The following is a 20,490-nucleotide window of genomic DNA, read 5'->3' on the forward strand; positions in this document are numbered from 1 at the left end:
CAACACGCCCGGCTAATTTTTTGTATTTTTAGTAGAGACGGGGTTTCACCGTGTTAGCCAGGATGGTCTCGATCTCCTGATCTCGTGATCCGCCCGCCTCGGCCTCCCAAAGTGCTGGGATTACAGGCTTGAGCCACCGCGCCCGGCCGTGAAATGATTTCTATAGTCATGCTAATTAAAATATCCATCTCCTCACATACTTACCATTTTTTGCTTCTGACACCTTCTTCAAGACCTTTCTTCCACTTTGCGAACCCGGTGCTTGTGTTTTCATACATCGGCTATCCCCTGATTTGGTCTTTGACTCATGGTATTAGCTGTCTCCACTCCGAAGAGTAGGAGGCCCATTGCCACAAATCAAGATATGGCACATTCTAGCCCACCTGCCACCTCTATCCCCACCAGACCATGGCTACGTCACCTGCAGTAGAAATTCAGACAGATTATAAAGGTTAGGGTATGACAGGCTGCAACAAAACCTTTCAGGGTCAACTGTGTGCTTTCTGGCTGTCCCACCCTCCTCCAGACCACCACTCCCATGGAGGGTTTGGGAGTATGAATCTTTCCTGGATGCCTCTCTCTAGCACAATGGACAACAATGGGCAAATGTTTTCCTTAATTACGCCACAGGCTGAATGGCACCAATTACCACATTCTGGACACTTTGAAGTGACCTTGTTTCTGAAGACAGTAGTTTGCAATGGCAGCCTGTAAGAATAAACTCTTGCCGGCGTGCGGGAGGGAGTGGGTGGGGAAGGATCGCCGGCAAGATCATGAGGCCGAGGCTTGCACGCCGGCCCCCACCCTGGCCCCCAGTGCCCACCCGGTGGGCCCGGCCCAGCCATGATCAAGGCGATCCTAATCTTAACAATCACGGGAAGCCGTGGCTCTCCAAGTTCTACCAGCCCTGTGGATTTGTGGAAACATTAGACAAATGTTTTGAAAATGTTTGTGAACTGGATTTGATTTTTCATGTAGACAAGGTTCACAATATTCTTGCAGAAATGATGATGGGGGAATGGTACTGGAGACAAACATGAATGGGATTGTTACACAAATTGGGGCACAAAATAAGCTGGAAAAATCTGAGGCTGGCTTAGTGGGAGCTCCAGCCTGTGCTGTATCTGCTATAAAAAATGTGAATCTTCCTGAGATCCCAAGAAATATTAACATTGGTGACATTACTATAAAAGTGCCAAGCCCTCTTTTAAATAAAAATTTAAAAAGGCTACTCCCAGATAAAATCCAGGGGGGAAAGTCATGTAAGTTTACCAAAAATAGAGGAGGACAGTCAACTTTTGCTCTTGGATTTAAGTCAAGGTACTGTATAGAAGCTGTGTAAAATCAATATGAAAGTTCAATGTTACTTTTCTTTTTTTTGTTTTTTGAGACAGAGTCTCGCGATCTCAGCTCACTGCAAGCTCCGCCTCCTGGGTTTACGCCATTCTCCTGCCTCAGCCTCCTGAGTAGCTGGGACTACAGGCGAGCACCACCACACCTGGCTAATTTTTGTACTTTTAGTACAAAAAAAAAAGTGCTTTTAGTATTTTTAGTACAAAAATTAGACGGGGTTTCACCATGTTGGCCAGAATGGCCTCAATCTCTTGACTGCCCGCATTGGCCCTTCCGCCTCGGCCTAGTGATCCGCCCGCCTCGGGCCCCCAAAGTGCTGTGATGACAGGCGTGAGCCACTGCGCCCAGCCAGTTCAATGTTGCTTTTCTTGCTCAGTGATTTTAAAGAAATTGAGTAGTTCCTATGTGATTTATTTATTTTTCTGAACTGCATTCCTGTGCCTACCTACGGCATGCCTCTATGTATTGGCTACTGTAGTGTTTTAAAAAGTGTTTGAGATATTTCTTTAATTATGTACAACCTAAAATGCTGGTGTTTCTTATGGATCACAAGTGCGGCATCCCTTAATTCCTTCTGCTGTTTGTCACACAATTGTTAAAGAACCAAATATATATTGCATGAAAACATTATGACATTTTTCTGTTCGTTTAAATAAACTCCAAGGTAACTAGACTTCTAAAGCACCTTTCTGTTTGCCTGATACCTACTTCAGCCATAATGTTTTTTACAACCCTCTGACTCAACAAAGTAAATAAAAGTATATTTTATCACTGTTAAAAAAAAAAAGAATAAATTCTTGCCATTTATTCTCATAGGCATACCTTTGATCTGTCAACCTGAAAAGAGAAGTCCTTCTCTGGTAAATCTCACTCCACACACTCTAACAGAAACAAAACTGGCATCCATACTGGTGGACTATTTCTTTTGGTAATCAATGCACATCATGTTAGAATGATTTGGTAGGTAGAACCTAGTATATAATATACACAAATTCTCTAGTTATTTTAATTATTCTGATAAAATAATGTATAACAGTTACAGCTGCTATCCATTAAGTATCTACTGTCCGATACTGTACTGTGCAGTTTACATACATTATCTTTATACCTCACCACACTCTCATAGGGAAAGTGTCACTCTATTAGAGATGAGAAATTAGATTCAGAGATGAGAAAAGGTGCCCAGGGTCACATAGCTCGTACTAGTAGTGAAGCCAGAATTCTAACCCATGCTTTTTGGCCCAATTTTTGCCTATCTTTTCTAAAGAGTTAATTAATTCAAATGTCAGCTCATTTCGATTAAATACATACCATGTTGAGCAGTGTGTTTAATGCCTTTTTGAAATCCTTAAGAGATGAATTTAAATGGCAATTTTTTATGCTGTCAAGTGGAATGGAAAAACACTTTGGTATTTACTTTTCTAATAAAAAAAATAACAAATTACCAGACAAAACATGGACATTTACAAAACAAAAACTGAGAGGAGACCAAAGGGAATAAACTATCTGTTAGCAGATAAACTTAAATGACATTTTCACTGGCAGTTCGTTTGTACACTTTGTACTCTTGACGTCTCACTTGTACAAATATTTCACAATTCTTGACCTCACCAAGGGGGCTTAGACAAAGCCATCTTCATCTGTAAAAGGAAGGAGGTGCAAGGGTCCTGAGCAACCCCCTCCTTTTACAGATGAAGACTGCTCCCAGAGTGGGCAAGCATGATCCCTAAGCTCACACAGCTGGGACTGACAGGGCCAGGACTGAACTCCAGATCTCCTGATTCCAGGGGCCACCACACCTGTACTAAGCGACCAAAGTCTACCAATGACATTTCCTTTTCCATAGTTTGTTCTACTATGCTTTACCCAATGAATTACAACTGTGTGTGAAAACTACGATCTAAAGTGAAGCTTTTCAAGACACTATTTCTGACCATAAGGGAAATAAAAATCTATCATTAATCAGTGTCAAAAATCAAATGACAAAATCCAATCAGACATCTCCACCTCCATCAGGAATAGGAACCTGCTCAGTGAGCCTGGATCTGCAGTGAGAAGGGCAGCAGTCAAAACTGCACATATGTCTGCTTCCTTCTGAATTACGTAAACCTTCCCCAGCTCCTTATTAGTGTACCACTTCCTGTTGCACAACGACAAACAATGAGGCCGACTGTCGCCAATGCTTTCATTAATTACACCACAGGCTGAAGGGCATCGATTTCCACATACTGGACATTTTGAAGTCACCCTGTTTCCTTTGTTCAAACAATGTATCTAAATGTCTCAGAAAAAGAAAAAATTTTATTCAGGTCTTCAAAAGAATTAAGCGATATCAGAACGGCAGGAATTTGAATTGCATGACTGTTCCAATAATTACTTTATGACTTGCCCAGTTTCCCCTGATGCCTTCTTACCCTTGGCATCACGTCTAGGTGGGAAGTGGGACAGAAATCCTAAAACCTTTAAGCAGCTTCCAAAACTAAACAGGCAGATTATACCTCCTCCCCACAAAAGGCCTTGCAAATGGCATTGACGGCAGCAAATCAGGAAAAGAAAAACATCACAAGTGAAAATAAAAGTCTGAGGGACAGAAGTCCCACTCCTCCCTTTCCTTGGGAGAGGTTTCCTCGGGTCCCATGAAAGACAGTGGTGTAGGGCACGTAGACATCTGAGATCTTCTGCCTCCTACAAAAGGCCCCGTCTGTAACCGAGCACCCCAACCCTTTCTGACTAATTCGAGGCTCCCTCTCTGCAACCCCTCCAGAGTGGCAGTGGGGAAGGATGAAGCTCCTAGGCACGAGTCCACTCTCTGTCTACACTTCTCTGTCTACCACCACAGTCCTCTGAGACACTGTTAAAAAGCCCCATTCTCCCCATTCCAAGGCACAGTTGGAAGTATAAAAAAGTTATCTGCAAGGTAGGCAGAGTTGCCACTTCAAGAATGTAAATGTGGGGTCTTCAGGGCTATTTTAAAGTGTGGTTGCATCCTATAAAGACTGCTTTTGAGATGCTAAGTATACTGTGACACTATGCAGTGAGTATTATAAATGAATACAGGGTAAGGGAACATGCTTGAACACTGGGCATGAGCAGGAGACAGGATGAAAGAATAAGACCTTAAAGAATTGAAGACACGGCCAGACACAGTGGCTCACACCTGTAATCCCAGCACTTTGGGAGTCTGAGGTGGGCAGATCACGAGGTCAGGAGTTTGAGACCAGCCTGGCCAACATGGTGAAACCCTGTCTCTACTAAAAATACAAAAATTAGCCGGGCATGATGACAGGCGCCTATAATCCCAGCTACTCGGGAGGCTGAGGCAGGAGAATCTCTTGAAACCAGAAGGCAAAGGCTGCAGTTAGCCGAGATTGCCACTGCATTCCAGCATGGGCGAAAGAGTGAAAATCTGTCAAAAAAAAAAAAAAAAAAGAAAAAAAAAAAGAACTGAAGACAAGGTCAGGCGCGGTGACTCACGCCTGTAATCCCAGTACCTTGGGAGGCCAAGATGGGCAGATCACCTGAGGTCAGGAGTTCGAGACCAGCTGGCCAACATGGTGAAAACTCATCTCTAGCAAAAATTAGCCGGGTGTGGTGGCGGGCACCTGTAATCCCAGCTACTTGGGAGGCTGAGACAGGAGAATCCCTTGAACCCGGGAGGCAGAAGTTACAGTGAGCCAAGATTGCGCCACTGCACTCCAGCCTGGGCCACAAAGAGCAAAACTCCGTCTCAAAAAATAAATAAATACATAAAAATAAAAGAATTGAAGACAATGGACAAAGAGGTGGAAAGGAAGCGCGGCTTTAGAGTTTCGCAGGTGGACCTTAGCTCTGAGCCTGCATCCCAGCTCCACTTCGACAACTGTGTAACCAGGAACACATTCAGGTCACTGAATCTCAGCTGATCGTGAAATATAGATGATATATGCAAAATGCCTATTCTAGACCTGGCACATGGTAAACATGTAAAAACAACAGCTGTAACATTATTGCTGCTGTCACTACCACATCAGGTGAGGGGATGGAGAAGCCACCACAGATGCAGCAGGTGGACAGTGAGGAAAGGCTCCAAGCCACGCCACTAACCTGGACTCCCCTTTCCGATGTCCAGAATTAAAGAGAGGTAAAAGTAAGTTTGTGTGACCGAAGTGACACACTCAACATCTTAAAACCTGAGCTAAGGTAATGAAACAATGTAAAACTGGACTATGTGCTCTGTAATTACCTCGTGTATGCACCCAAACTATGTGTGAACACAACCCCTTTTTGACTCAGAGAACAGAGCTTAGCAGTGGTGCGTGGGTAAATATTTTACAGCTAAAATCCTCCACACTGTGCCTGAAGAAAGAACCAAGATACCGCACATGGGACGATGCCATTGGTCTAATGATTTGGTATGCTGCCACTGGGGCTGCCTTGTGCTCCCGGGCAGGATGCTAGATGGCTGCTCAGGAAGGACATCAGGCTGGAGCCTGATCTAGAGTCCAGAGGCCCATGTCATTCCCCATGCAGAGGGCTGAGGCACCAACTCAACTTTACCACATAAACTGTTCCAGCAAACACTTCCTATGCACCAGGGAGGCATAAGGAAGGAGGTCCCTTGTGATCAAGGGAAACTGGGACCTCTGCATGTGCCAGGCTGTTTGGCAGTTGCTGATGGGAGAGCAGGATTCCTCAGGCAGAGAAGGGGAGCAGATGCCAGCAGAAGGGGGCACAGCAGAAGTCAGGGAGCAGGAGTGGAGGCTGGATATTTCAGGCCAGAGCCATCTGAATTTCACGGATATTGCAGAATACAACTATGACTATTACAATATATGATGGAAAGGCAGGTGAGTGACAGACTCCAGAGAATCTAAGTCTCAGCAAAGAGAGAATTCATAAACTTCCAGGTAGAAAGGGGAAGAGAGGAGGCTGGGGGACTTTGGGATACAGGAAGAAACCATCACTGAAATGATGCTGTGTTACACCACTAATGCACACACTTCTACAGAATAACATTTTGCAATCCCTCCTTGTCTGGCTGCATTTGAAATAAATGACTTTTACTCCCCCAAAACAATCCTTTCTTTTACATAGCTCCGTATGGTCCTGCAGAGTCCTTTCACATTCATCATGCCTTTTGCTCTGGGCTGCAGGTTGGCTGTCATGGGCAGTTTCCAGCAGTGGTGTGATAGGACCTTAGACAAGTGAAACGCTCTCTACTCATGTGTAGAATGAAAACTATGGAGGATCGCCAGGACGTCAACTAAAGTCTTACAGTATTATAGTCAGTCTGTCAGCATGGGCAGAAATTAAATGCTGCTTCAAGCTTTAGGGACACCTCCTGATGAAATCCTTTGGGAGTCCCTGAGATCTAAAACAATTCAGAGATATTTTTAAAGGAGTATAGATCTGCAAGTCTCCTACCAACTAACAACAGAGACAGCAAATAAGACTGTAGTTCAGAACATTCAGATAAACATGACAATGAGCAGGGTGATAGTAAAGAACAGAATCTTGGGATTTGGGATTGCCATTGGTCAAATAATCTGATAAATTTCAGATCTAGACAGAGTTATAAAGAAGAGTCTCCTGGCTAGCTCTGTACTAACCAGCAGGTCTTTTTATTAAAAGTTCCTTTCTGGGAAGGCCTTCTGCGTCACCCCATAAAATTTCTACCCTACTGACATTTCGTATCCCCTTATTTTTTTTTAATTCTTGTATTTACCATCTTACATGCCATCTATTTTATTTATCTTATTTATTGTCTGTGTCCACAATGGAGTGTAAGGTCTCTGAAGGAGGGATTCTTGGCTGTTTTGTAGTGATATTTCCTCGACACCTACAACAGGGCCTGACACAGAGCTGACTAGTTCATAAATGAAGCAGACATGTAAAGGCATGTGCATAAAAAGTTCTCAGAGGCATATTCTTACCTTGGTGAGTCAAAAAGCTGCAGGCAGGGAGATGGAACTCTTATGAGATTCATATATTGTGAGAGGAAGAAAAAAAAAAACAGAAGCCAGGTATGGTGGCTCATGCCTGTAATCCTGGCATTTGGGAGGCCGATGTGGGCGGACTGCTTGAGGCCAGTTCAAGGTCAGTCTGGGCAACCTAGCGAGACCCTGTCTCTACACAAAAAAAAATTAAAGTCAGCTGGGCATGGTGTCACACACCTGTAATCCTAGCTACTGGGGAGGCTGGGGCAGGAGGATCACTTGAGCCTAGGAGTTTGAGGCTGGAGTGAGCTATGATTGTGCCACTGCACTCTGGCCTAAGTGACAGAACAAGACACTCTCTGTAAAAAAATTAAATTAAAAAATAAAAGAGCCAGTACTGGGCCCTACTCCAGACCCACTGGCTCAGAATCTCTGAAGATGGAGCCTACCCATCAGCTTAAAAAAAAAAAAAAAAAAAGGTATTTCAAATTGAAAAAAAAAAAAAAAGTAATGCATGTTCAAGATAGAAATCTTGTAAAATATAGAAAAACAGAAGCAGGCAAAACAAAATACCACTGATAATCTCATCTCTAAAGGGCAACCACAATTAAGTCACTGTCACGTTTCCTTCTGTCTAATCATTTATTAAGAATATTTAACATAGCCAGGCACGATGGCTTGCACCTATAATCCCAGCGCTTTGGGGAGGTGAGGTAGGAGGATTGCTTGAGGCCAGGAGTTCAAGACCAGCCTGGGCAATACGGCAAGACACTGTCTCTACAAAAAAATTTAAATATTAGCCAGGTAGGTGGCACACCTGTAGTCCCGGTTACTTGAGAGGCTGAAGTGGGAGGATCACTTGAGCCCAGGAGTTTGAGGCTACAGGAAGCTATGATGTGGTACTGCACTCCAGCCTGGGCAACAGAGGGAGACCCTGTCTCTAAAACAAGATTGTTCGGCCACGGGCCACATGCAGTCCACGACAGCTTTGAGTGTGGCCTAATACAAATTTGTAAGCTTTCTTAAAATATTATGAGTTTTTTTTTGTCATTGTTTTTAAGCTCATCAGCTATCCTTAGCATTAATATAGTTTATGTGTGGCCCAAGACAATTCTTCCAAAGTGGCCCTGGGAAGCCAAAATATTGGACAACCCTGCTCTAAAATAAACAAAAGAATATTTAACACAGTTGAAATCATATTGAATATAAACTATTATATCTTGATTCTTTTTTTTGTTGTTGTTTACTTATTGTTAAAAGTATAGCTCTTTTCCTAACGCCACTTGGTTTTCGTTGGCAGGAGGACTTAAACCAAGCAAAATTTACCATGGAACCTTGCATCCGGCTACAGATGCATTTGAGGAATCTAAGTTCGAAGATGACACAGCTGTTAAAAATTTAGTGTACCCCTGGGCACACAATAGACTGTATTTCCCAGCCTCTGTGGAGTTAGCTGTGGCCATGTAATTGAGTTCTAGCCAAAGTCATAGGCAACACTCATAGGTTTGGCCCGTAAGAACCTCCTATCTGTGCTAGTCCACTCTTTTTTCCCTTTTGCCACTGGACACTATCAGCAAGGTGGTCTTTGGGGACGGCAGAGCCACAAGATGGAAGGAACCTGAATCCCTGAACTCAGTGAAGGAGAGTCACCTGCTAACCAGAAACATCCACCTTGAACAAGAGCAATAAATAAACTTCTGTTGCCTTTGATCCATTACACACCTTTGAGTCTATTTACAGCTGTAGCCTAGCTTACTCTACCTAATGCAACCCTCATAACCTTTACTTTCTCTGATAGAATGAGAAAACTTATCAGTCCCTAGGATGAGATAATTGAAGAATACATAAGCTGTTCATTAAACAAGTATTTATTAAACATCTACTACATGCCAGGCGTTGTTCTAGGCACTGCAGCAATGCTCAAATTTGCTAAAATTCTTGTTTCTCTTCATTGAAAGCGATACAGGACGGGGAATATCTTTTCCCAGCCCTGGTTTCATTTCCATAACCCAGGAGCCCTCAATACTGGCTAGTTGGCTTAGAGACTGCAGGTGCTCTGGGGTTCCTCACAAGAGAGGAGGCTGCATGGGACCTCTGACACTGCCCGCTCTGGTGGACTGGAAATCAGCAGGGGAGGGAGAAGAACAGGGGCTCTAGAACCTGGCACTGGGAAAGCTGGCAGAGCCAGCTGTCTGGGGGCACGTCTAGGGCAGGTAAACTGGGGGGAAATGAGGCTGCTGTTCACACATGCTCATATGTCATTGTCCAAAAGCGGAATGGAGTTAAATCTCAGAGCAGTCAAATAACCGGGCTCTGCTCATGCCTTGCCAAAAAACACAAACCTACATTTCCAACAGGCAAGTAATAAACTAGATTCGGCCCTCTTCCAGGATTTCTGGCTTTTGGCAGGACAGTGCTGGTGTAAAGGAAGTGTGGGGCCAGGCCCAAGGAAGCCCTGTGCAGCATACCTTACAGTCTGCCGAACCAGAAGCAGCCCACTCCCCCACCTGGATTTCCTGCCACCCAGGGGACCAGTTGTATTTCTTACAGAAAAGAAAGGTTGCCCAAAGGACAAGAAGGGGGGAAACTATAATTACATTGTAAGGTTTCAACCTGGAATTGATGCCAGAGTAACTTGTGACATTCTATGGGAACATAAAATTTTCTTGAAATGTCTTGCCTCAGGATTTCAGCAAAAAGAAGCTGACATCTCAGTGTTCTTGCCAAAATTTGCAGTTTTGCAACAGGTACTCCCAACTCATTTTATAATTTCAGGTCAAGAAAGAAGCAACTGAAGCCAAAATATATTTAAAAGCAGCCACAGGACTCTAACCATGTTGTCATTTAAAGGAGATTCGGTTCAGTGTCGGGGCGATAGCAGGTTTCACCTGGCCAACAGCTCACGCTAACCAGGCTTTTAACCGAAGGAGCTCAAAGTGAATGCTAATGCCAGTTCAGACACCGATGCTCTGTGCAACACTCGGAGCAACTCATTTAATCTGGATCAGTCTCTCTCCCTGGGAGGACACACAGTACAGGAAGTCAGGTCAAATAGTTGGAAAATGACTCCAGCTGGGTCTTACACATTACAGTACCATTGACAGAAAGAAATCCCTGCCCAGCCCTGTGTGCAGGCCCATGAATGGCAACTCTCGGGCATTCCTTCAAACACCAGTTGAGGACCTACCATGTAAAAAAGGAATAAACAAAAATGAAATGAAGGACTCCAAAGAGGCAGAACATAAGTAGTATGGTGCAGTGGAAAAGACGACTTGCCTTCTAATACCATCTTAGTCATTAGCTAATAGAAAGATACCCAGCAAATCTCATAAACACTTGAAGGTCCCTGGTTTATTTGCACAATGAAAGGGCTAAATTAGAGAAACCTTAGGGCCTCTTCATAATCCTGTGTAATCACATGGCTTTCCAAGGATTGCAATTTTTTCTTATCAGTTCGTCGGAACCCCCTCCATGCTTCATACTGGTTTATGTCAATACAGTATGCTTATCAATACATCTAAGAATTAAAACAGGAGTTTCTAGAATCATAGCATGAATGTACTCTCAAGGCCTTCAAGCAAGCACACAGGAACTGTAACAAAATAAACCTTGTGGCTTTATCTTAGTTACAAAGGCGTTCTAATCTATGAACACACTTACCCACTGACAGCAACTAGAATGAGGCAGAAATAAGACCCAGGGCAGTGACAAGAGAAGCTCCAAAAGTCTGTGCTGCATCTTCCTGGGGCTGCGTATTTGCCACCAGCCTCGTCCCTCGCCCCCAGGGAAACCACACCTGGGGAGGAAGCACACTCCTTTCTCGTTGGCTTTTCAGTTACCCCACATTTCAATGATAGATGTAACCTAAAACTCAGTGTCTGTCAACTTGAATCCTTAACTAGAAATGAGGCAATATACAGGAAATCCCCCAAATCAGAGGCAGCCATGTATCCACAGCCTAGAAGCCAAGGACTAATGGTTTGCCACCATCCAGCTTCACATTTCTCAAGACCCATGTTCCCCAGGCACAAGTATGCTATCCACAAAGCAGAATAAACAGTTAAATTCACTACAGAAATTCCAAAAACTACATATTCGTGGCATGAAAGAAATCCTGCAGGGTTTGAAGGAAACCACAGTGGGCTAAAAAAAAATTTTTTTGTTTTGCCTTGCCTCTATTTAGTTCTTATACTTGGGTTGTTAAGAGCAGAGCTTAAAATGGGGCAATATTTAGACAGCTGCTGGTATCAAGTCATTTCATATGGGCCAATGCATGGCAATTAGGATAGGCCTTTCTCCTTAGTCATCATTTATATTTAAAGCAATAACAAGAGCTAACACTACAGTGTCTACTAGATGGCAGGCGTGGTCCCTAGTACTGTACCAAGAATAAATAACTCATTGAACCCTCACGAAAACCTGAAGTCGATGTCATTCTGTTCTGACTGATCAGAATAGCCTCTCACTGAGGCTCGGAAGAATTAAGGGACTTGCCTGAGGTCACACAGCTAGTCAGAGATGGAGCCAGGATTGAACCTTGGCAGTGTGGCTCTGGAGTTTACACTCAGAACCATTTTGCCGAACTGTCTGCAAATACAAAGAGCAAATACAAGTTGCCCTGCCTCAGCTGAGCCCTCAATGCCTTATGGCACTCATTACTGTACCCAGTCACCATGACCACTCAACAAATGACCCCCCTCTTCTCCACAGAGGATACAAGCTGCTGGGTGTGACCGATCTGTGCCAGGGACCCTCCTGTCATAAACTTGCCTGCGTCCTCCCTGTTCTCTCAAAACAGATGTCCCACAGGGCTCCAACTCTTGCCTCCTCAGGGATCTTGCTCTAAGAATCCCCCTTTCTCCTTCATCTTTGATCTTGTCTCATCTGCCTCTTCCCCCTCATCCTGTAAACATGTTCAAGTGCACCACCTGCAAAACAAAAAATCCCCTTTGATCTTCATCCACTTTTAATTTAATTTTGGCCACTACCTCACTGTGTGACCTGGCCAAAGTGCTTACTTTCTCTAAAAGGCTTTAATTTCTGCATCTGAATAATGAGAGCACTGGACCAGAGGGTCTCTAAGGTCCTTCCAATTTCAACATTCTGTGGTTCTTAATGCAGAGATTTCTCTGAGCAAGCTCACCGAAACTTAGGCCAGTTTCTTCATTGTCCCTGAAGCCCCAAAGTTAATTTTCTTCTAAGACTGTCAAGCTGTTCCCCTGCAGCAATGCCCCCCTCTTCCTCTCATTTCCCAAATCCTGTTTTTCTGTTTTTTTTTTTTGTTTTTTTTTTCAAAGACCTAGCTTAAACCCCGTCTGCTCCAGGATATCCCGATCTTTAACTCTTACAGAACTTTAGTCATAAATCACAAATGAGCATTCCCCTTCAACAGTGCCTTTTTCATATTTCTGTTCTGTATATCTTCATTCCCTCATCGAGGCTAAACTCTCAAAGAGCAGGGACCATGTTACATGTCTCTGGAACCCCCAAAGGACCTCCCCACTAGGTGGGTCTGCAATAGCTGCTCAACAGTGCTGGCTGAGGGGTCATCCTATCGCCATTAAAGAAACTAGTAGTTAAGGTACGTCACTAGACTCCCTGATTGCAAAGTAAATTACTTCCATTCTTCTCCCTCGCATACACAAATCTATAAACATAAGCTTTTCATTCAAGAGCATCATCCAAATTTAACATAAGGAAAGCTTAGCTAACTCTCTGACTTTCCTTTATCTGAATCAGAAATAGTCACAGCCATGTTTCCCTTTGATCCAGACTTAAGTGATCACAGGTACTGTAATCTTAGGGACCTCTAGTTGATCCCGGTTCTATACTTCCACTAACACATATTCTCCACGGTTATTAAGTTCCCTCACTTTTCAACACATAGTATTATGTTACTTCCTCACCTTTCCAACAAAATTTCCAGGAAACATCTGGAATAATATCAGAGAGTTGGTGTTTGATCAAAACGACATCCTCTGCTTTACTCATTTGGAAGTGACTAATTTCAACCCTTAGGTCTAAAGTGAACATAGATGGATGGATATGATTCAGGAGTTTGCTAACACTCATCAACAGAGATAAGACGGACACATTACACCACAAATGACCCCAAAACTGTGCTCACCTCCTCTGCCCGAGCACGCTGCTGAGGTATTGCTCAGTACTGTGAGTGCTGGTCTTTGTTTTGCAATAATCCTGGGTAATTACTGACTATTCAAAGTGAATCCCAAAGTTCTTCAAACAGAATTTTAAATTGTTTATTTTATTTTTTGAGACAGGGTCTTGCTCTGTAGCCCAGACTAGAGTGGAGATCTCGGCTCACCACAAACTCTGCCTCCTGAGCTCAAACCATCTTCTCACCTCCCAAGTAGCTGGGACTACAGGCACACAACACTATGCCTGGTTTTTTTTTTTTTTTCTTTGTCTTTTTTGTAGAGATGGGGTTTCACCATGTTGCCCAGGCTGGTCTTGAACTCCTGGGCTCAAACAATCCGCCTGTCTTGGCCTCCCGGAGTGCTGGGATTATAGGCATGAGCCATGTCGACCGCCAAAGTCAGTTTATTTTTAAATGAATGCTCCAAAACACTGGTTCTCACCTGGTTACATACTAGAATCACCTAGAGCACCTTCGTAAATACCAATACCCAACATCCCACCGCCCCAACCCTGTCACCCTTCAAAGATTTTGATCTAATCGGTTTGGAGTGAGACCCAGACATCGGTATTTTCTTAACGGCACCTCAGCTATGCTGAATGAATTAAGGTATCATTGTTAAATATTTTAGGTATAACAGCATTATGACTATATTTTTCAAAAGGATGGAGTCATTCATTCATGGAATTACTGGTAAAATTCAAAATAAGGTCTCCATTTAATTGCTAGTATTGTACCAAGCTAATTTCCTGGTTTTGATCATTGTACGAAGGTTATGTAAAGTGTTAACTTTAGGGGAAGCTGCATGGGGCAGGGTATATAGGTACTCTCAAATTATTTCTGTGACTTTTCTCCAAGTCTAAAATTAATTCAAATTTAAAAGTTATTTTTTAAAAGAATCCTTCACTTTTAAAGATATATACTTAAATATTTATGAATGAAATAATGTTTGGGGATTTACTATAAAATATACAGTTGAGGGTGGCAGGGAGTGGGGCTATGGATGAAACAGGAGTATTTGCAAGTTGATGATTGTAGTGGCTGGTAATGAGTACATTAAGGTTCACTGTGTTACTCCGCCTTCTTTTACTCTGTCTTCTTCAGTATATGTGTAAAATTTCCCATCATATATATTGGAGGAAAAAACTTCCGAGTAATTTTAACATGTAGCCAGGGCTAAGAAACACTGCTCTGAAGTCTTGAAAATGTGGTATAATGAGAAGCTGTGTCTGGTACTTCCAACTACAAAACACTTTCCCCAGCTCTCTGATATAGAGCTGGTCAGTGAATCTCTCTGTACCATACTTTCCTAAACTGCAAAACAACAGATATGGATTAGAGGTTTTTGTTGTTGTTTTTGGTTTTGTTTTTTTTTTTTTTTTTTTTTTTTTTGAGATGAAATCTGGCTCTGTCACCCTGGTCGGAGTGCAGTGACATGATCTGGGCTCACTGTAACCTCCACCTCCCAGGTTCAAGCGATTCTTGTACCTCAGCCTCCCGAGGAGCTGGGACTACAGGCATGCACCATCACACCTGGCTAATTTTTGTATTTTTAGTAGAGATGGAGTTTCACCATGTTGGCCAGGCTGATCTTGAACTTAAAGGACTTTTTAAAAAGAATAAGCATCAAAAAGCCAATTTATTATAATTCTAAGATCTCCTCTCTGAGAGTTAATGTCATAGTTAATTAACTTATGGCACAACAGTAAGAAATGGTAGAGTCTGGCTGAGGGCAGTGGCTCACACCTGTAATCCCAGTGCTTTGGGAGGATGAGGCAGGAGGATCGCTTGAGCTGAGGAGTTTGAAAACATCCTGGGCAACATAGCCAGGTGTGATGGCATACACCTGCAGTCCTAAGCTACTCAGGAAGCTGAGGCTGGAGAATTGCTTCTGCCCAGCAGTTCGAAGTTGCAGCGAGCTATGAATGTATCACTAAACTCCAGCTTCAGTGACAGCATGAGACTCTGTTTCCAAAAAAATTAAAAAGGTAAAGTCTTATATCTACAATAGCATTTCCCAAAGAATGTTCTAAAATCACTACTTTGTGGGACGTTAATAGATGTTACGTAAGATAAGTGTTCTGAGGTCAAATAAGTTTCAAAAGTCTGGCTTTCTTTATTGTGAGACTCCTAAGAACTTCAAGTGAGATAATATGCTTTGTGACTTTCCAAGGGGTGGTGAGGGAATAAGCAAATCGTTTGACCTTCTTTACATGGGACTAGTTTTGTAGAACTCATTTTAGAAATAGTGCTTAATTAAGACCACTGGTTCCCAAATCCCAGGTAATAGAGGGTGGCATCAGTATCATTTGGTAACCTTATGTATTAGTCTGTTCTCACATTGCTAATAAAGACATATCCAAGACTGGGTAATTTATAAAGGAAAGAGGTTTAATTGACTCACAGTTCCACATGGCTGGGGAGGTGTCATAATCACAGCTAAAAGCGAATGAGGAGCAAAGTCACATCTTACATGGTGGCAGGCAAGAGAGCTTGTGTAGGGGAACTCCCCTTTATAAAACTATCAGGTCTCGTGAGACTTATTCACTATCATGAGAACAGCATGGGAAAGACCTGCCCCCATGACTCAATTACCTCCCACGGGGTCCCTCCCATGACATATGGGAATTATGGAAGCTACAATTCAAGAGATTTGGGTGGGGACACAGCCAAACCATATCATCTTATTAAAATAATGATTCACAGACCACACCTAGACATACTGGGAGGAGAGGAGAACTCAGTATTAAAACAAACAAAAAACTCACATGATGCCAATGAATAGTCATGTTTGGAAATTAAAGCTTGGTAGACCATAATATAGTAAAATAAGTTTATAATATTTGCAAAGCCACATCAGTGAAAAGCAGTATCAAAGGTCATGTTTAATAGTTTTCCAAATAATAGCATTTAACCCATGAGAGAAGAGTATATGCATGCAACATTTTATGAAAGCTAAGTACTAAAATGTTGGAGATGTTGGCAAATTTAAATCTGTCACTATAACTAATGACTACTTTGTAATCTCAAGGATGTGCTACCTCCATTGCTAAATAAAAATTGTTAACCTGCAGTGATTCTTGCTCCATCACTTGTTTCTCCATGTCCATCTTCTTCTCTCACCAGAGTTAAAGGGCCATTTTGTTAAACAAATCTGGGAGTGCCATTCACAGAAGTGGTTTCTCCAATAAACAGCTCCTAACATTTCCTTGATATTACAGTACATCAAGGTATCAGGAATATAAAGTTTTTCTTGACTGAAAAATTTGGAAAATGTATTTACTTATTCCTTTGTGCCTCTAGAACTGTGCTGTGCAGCAGCTGGTCAATGATACATTTAAGTGCTTAAAGGAAGTACTTATTTACTGAGATTGATAATTACACAACATTTGCATCATGCTCTTCAGTTTACTAAGTACTTTCACATGAATTACATTGCTTCTTTCCTTTAAAAACTTTGCGGGTTAAATAGGCGTAATTGTTTCCATAAAACCATTAGGAATCACTGGAGCTTTTCGTATCAAAGCTCCTGCTTTGAAAGAAATTATAATCTACTGGGAAACAAAATACAAATTATACACAGGAAACGATTAAAGTCAATTCAAAGACAGAATGGTGGCTACAGCAAATTAGTATGGCAGGACTTCACATACACTAATAATAGCTAACACTTACTGAGCAATCTGTCACTCAACCCTTGGGGTAAGTTACTGCTATTAGCCCCATTTTTCACATGAGGAAACTGAGACAAAGAGAAGTTAAGCAACTTGGCCAAGCAAATCAGTGGTGATCAAGATTCAAACTCTAAATTAGCCCAGCTCTGTGGACCACTTTTTTCATCATCACATTTTACTGCTAGGAAAAAGCAATCTCCTCAAAGCAATAGTGACAAATGTCAAGTCTTAAGATGGCATCCAGAGTTGCAGAGAATCACAATAACCAGTCAGCAATGTTATTTTCCCACAGCACATTACCTCTTTGATTCGTTTAACCAAAGCATTCTGGTCAAAAGCAACGGCCTCTGCACACTGATGCAGGTGATCTTGATATCGGAGGCAGAGCTGCAACACCTGCTGAGAGTCCAGTTTCTCCAATTTGGCATTTGTTGGGGAAGTCTGGCCACTCAATAGCCCTTCAAAGGAGAAAAAAATGAAATGAAATTAAAATTACTGCTAAAAAAACTTGTGAATAAAGTAATTTAACAAGTTCACTGAAGACAGGGGAAGACTTCAATTTAATCTTGCATCTTTTGTTATGTTAATGACAATCGTTGCAATTATTATTTATGGAGCATCTGTTACGTGCCAAGCACTTTTGCTAAGTGCTTCCTGTGCACTATTTTTCATATTCACAACTGCCCTGGAAAGTGAGGTATTATTAGCTCCATTTACACAGGAGGAAGCCAAGACACAGAGAAGTTAAGTAACTTTCCAAAAAGTCACATAGCTAGTAAGTGGTTTCTCCAAGAACACAGCTCCTGACCTTATCACATCACTTCAAGGTACTAGGAATATAAATCCCTTATTAATTGAAAATGTGGGAATAAAATTTTAAAAATAATTAAAATGGTTGTCTGAAAAACTGAGAAAAAGAAATCAAATGTATATAGAAACTGCTAGGAGATGCTAAAATGAAGACATTTAACAAGTAAGCAGACTGTCAGCTAACAGGCCAGGAACTCATTCTTTACATTTTCTTTCAACACCAGCTTAGCCATGTAACCATTACTCTCCCCTGTATTTGCATAGGGCATTATATTTTCATAGGTATGTAGCAGGGCAATTAATAGCATTTGCAGGAGAAGAAATCAACTGAAGAGGCCAAATGATGCCCACATTCACAAAGCAAAGCCCAGTCTAGAAATTAAGCCTATTGCTTTCTGCCAAAGCAACAATTCTCAATTACCAGAACCCCTACACTCTCAAAAATTACCAAGGACCCCAGAGAGCTTTTGTGTGAGTTTTATCTTTTGATATTCACCTATAAAAATTAAAACTGAGAATATTCTTAAATATTAAATCATTTAAATATAATGATAACCCCTTTATACATTAACAAAAATAACATTTTAAGGAAAATATTCTTCCAAACCAAAAAAGTGAAATGATGCCACTGGTTTATTTTTTTTAATGTCTTTTTAATGTCTGCCTTAATAGAAAACAGATGGAATCTCATAGCTGCTTCTGCATGTAATCTGTTGCTATTTCACATCATTTAGCCTCTGGAAAACTCCACTGGACACTTGTGTAAGAGAATGAGCGTGGTTTGCAAATAACGTCTACGTATTATTACAAAAATAGTTTTGACCTCAGAGATTCCCTAGCAGGGTTTTGGGGATCCCAGTGATCGCCCTACCACATGCCAGACCACCCTGTCTCACAGCAGAGCCAATGCTACAGCACAAGGAACACAGGATACGTATGACAGTAGGTCACGTGCAGGGCACAGCAAAGCTTTTTTTTTTTTTTTTTTGAGATGGAGTCTTGCTCTGTTGCCCATTTGGAGTGCAGTGGCGTGATCTTAGCTCACTGCAACCTCGACCTCCTGGACCCAAGCGATCTTCCCACCTCAGCCTCCAGAGTAGCTGAGGCCATGGGCACTTGTTACCACAGCCAGCTAGTTTTTGTATTTTTAGTAGAGACAGGGTTTTGCTGCCCAGGTTGGTCTCGAACTTCTGGGCTCAAGCGATCCTCCCACCTCGGTGTGAGCAACCTCACCTGGCCAAAGCTCATCTTGGGGACCCTTCCTCAATGACCCCAACCACCAATGTCCACCCCTCACTGTCCCCAACCACCAACATCCACCCCACACTGTTCTGATACATTAGAGCTGAAGCCAGTATTCTTTCCCTCCAGACAGGCTGTATGAATGGCTACCCAGCTGGATTGTCCCAGAGAATCCTGGGAAATGCTGGTCAATGCTCTTAGATCTTCTGAGACAGAGCAGAGTAGAGGGCTGGAACTCGAGGCACTGCTGGGCTCCTCCACATTCCACTGCTCAGCTGCTGCACTACAAGTCCTAACACAGGAGCGCACCAGTTACTTGAACTGAATCTGCTTCCAGGCAGTATGTTTTGGTGAATCCAGTATTAGCAGAAATTAGGAATTTTTTATTGAAATTTTTATTGAGATCCTATGTACAGGATCCCGTGTCCCCTTTACCCAATTTCCCTCAACGGTAACATCTTGTAAAACTATGGTACTATATCACAACCAGGATATTGACATAGATATAATCCATAGATATAATCTGATCTTATTCAGATTTCCTACCCATCCCTCCCTTTTTTGGTTTAGAGATGGTATCTCCCTCTGTTGCTGAGGCTGGCCTCAAACTCCTGAGCTCAAGAGATCCTCCCACCTTGGCCTCCCAAGTAGCTGGGACTACAGGAGTATGCCGCTGCACCTGGGCAGATTTCCTTTTTTTTTTTTGAGACAGTCTCGCTCTGTCTTCCAGGCTGCAGCACAGTGGAATGATCTCCTCAGCTCACTGCAACCTTGTTCAAGCAATTTTCACGCCTCAGGCTCCTGAGTAGCTGGGATTATAGGCATGTGCCATCATTCCTGCTAATTTTTGTATTTTTTAGTAGAGACAGGGTTTCACCATGTTGGCCAGGCTGATCTCAAACTCTTGACCTAAGGTGATCTGCCTCAGCCTTCCAAAGTGCTGGGATTACAGGCATGAGCCACCATGCCCGGCCCAGATTTCCTCATTTTATTTGCACTGATTTGTGTCTGTATTTAGTTCTATACAATTTTTTCCCATACATAGGTTCATGCATTCATCACCATGGTCAGATGTTGAAAAGTTCCATTACCACAAAGAGTTCTTGTGCTGCTTTTATAACTATACCTACCCCACTCTTTCTCTCATCCCCCTTTCCATCTTTAAAACACTGGCAACCATTAATCCATTCACCATTTCTAAAATTTCGTCCTTTCAAAAGTGTTATATAAATGAAATAATACATCATGTAAGCTTTTGGGATTGAATCTTTTTAGTTGCCCAACATAAAACTTTAGAGATGTGTCTATGTTGTTGATATATCAATGGTTAATTCTTTTT

The 20,490-nt window shown here is 42.3% G+C and overlaps 1 protein-coding gene and 1 pseudogene across 3 annotated transcripts in view; one reads left to right on the forward strand and one right to left on the reverse strand.

Moving 5' to 3' along the window:
* BORCS5 (BLOC-1 related complex subunit 5) overlaps positions 1–20,490 on the reverse strand; it is a 111,384-nt gene that overhangs the window by 13,342 nt on the left and 77,552 nt on the right. For all 3 annotated transcript variants that reach the window (XM_012502489.2, XM_003265513.4, XM_012502491.2), the window contains one exon: positions 17,400–17,557. In XM_012502489.2, the coding sequence (XP_012357943.1) occupies positions 17,400–17,557 (158 nt within the window). The remainder of the gene's footprint in view (positions 1–17,399; positions 17,558–20,490) is intronic.
* On the forward strand, positions 844–1,342 carry LOC115832851 (annotated as a pseudogene).

Source organism: Nomascus leucogenys, chromosome 23, assembly GCF_006542625.1.
Source record: "Nomascus leucogenys isolate Asia chromosome 23, Asia_NLE_v1, whole genome shotgun sequence".
Lineage (NCBI taxonomy): Eukaryota > Metazoa > Chordata > Mammalia > Primates > Hylobatidae > Nomascus > Nomascus leucogenys.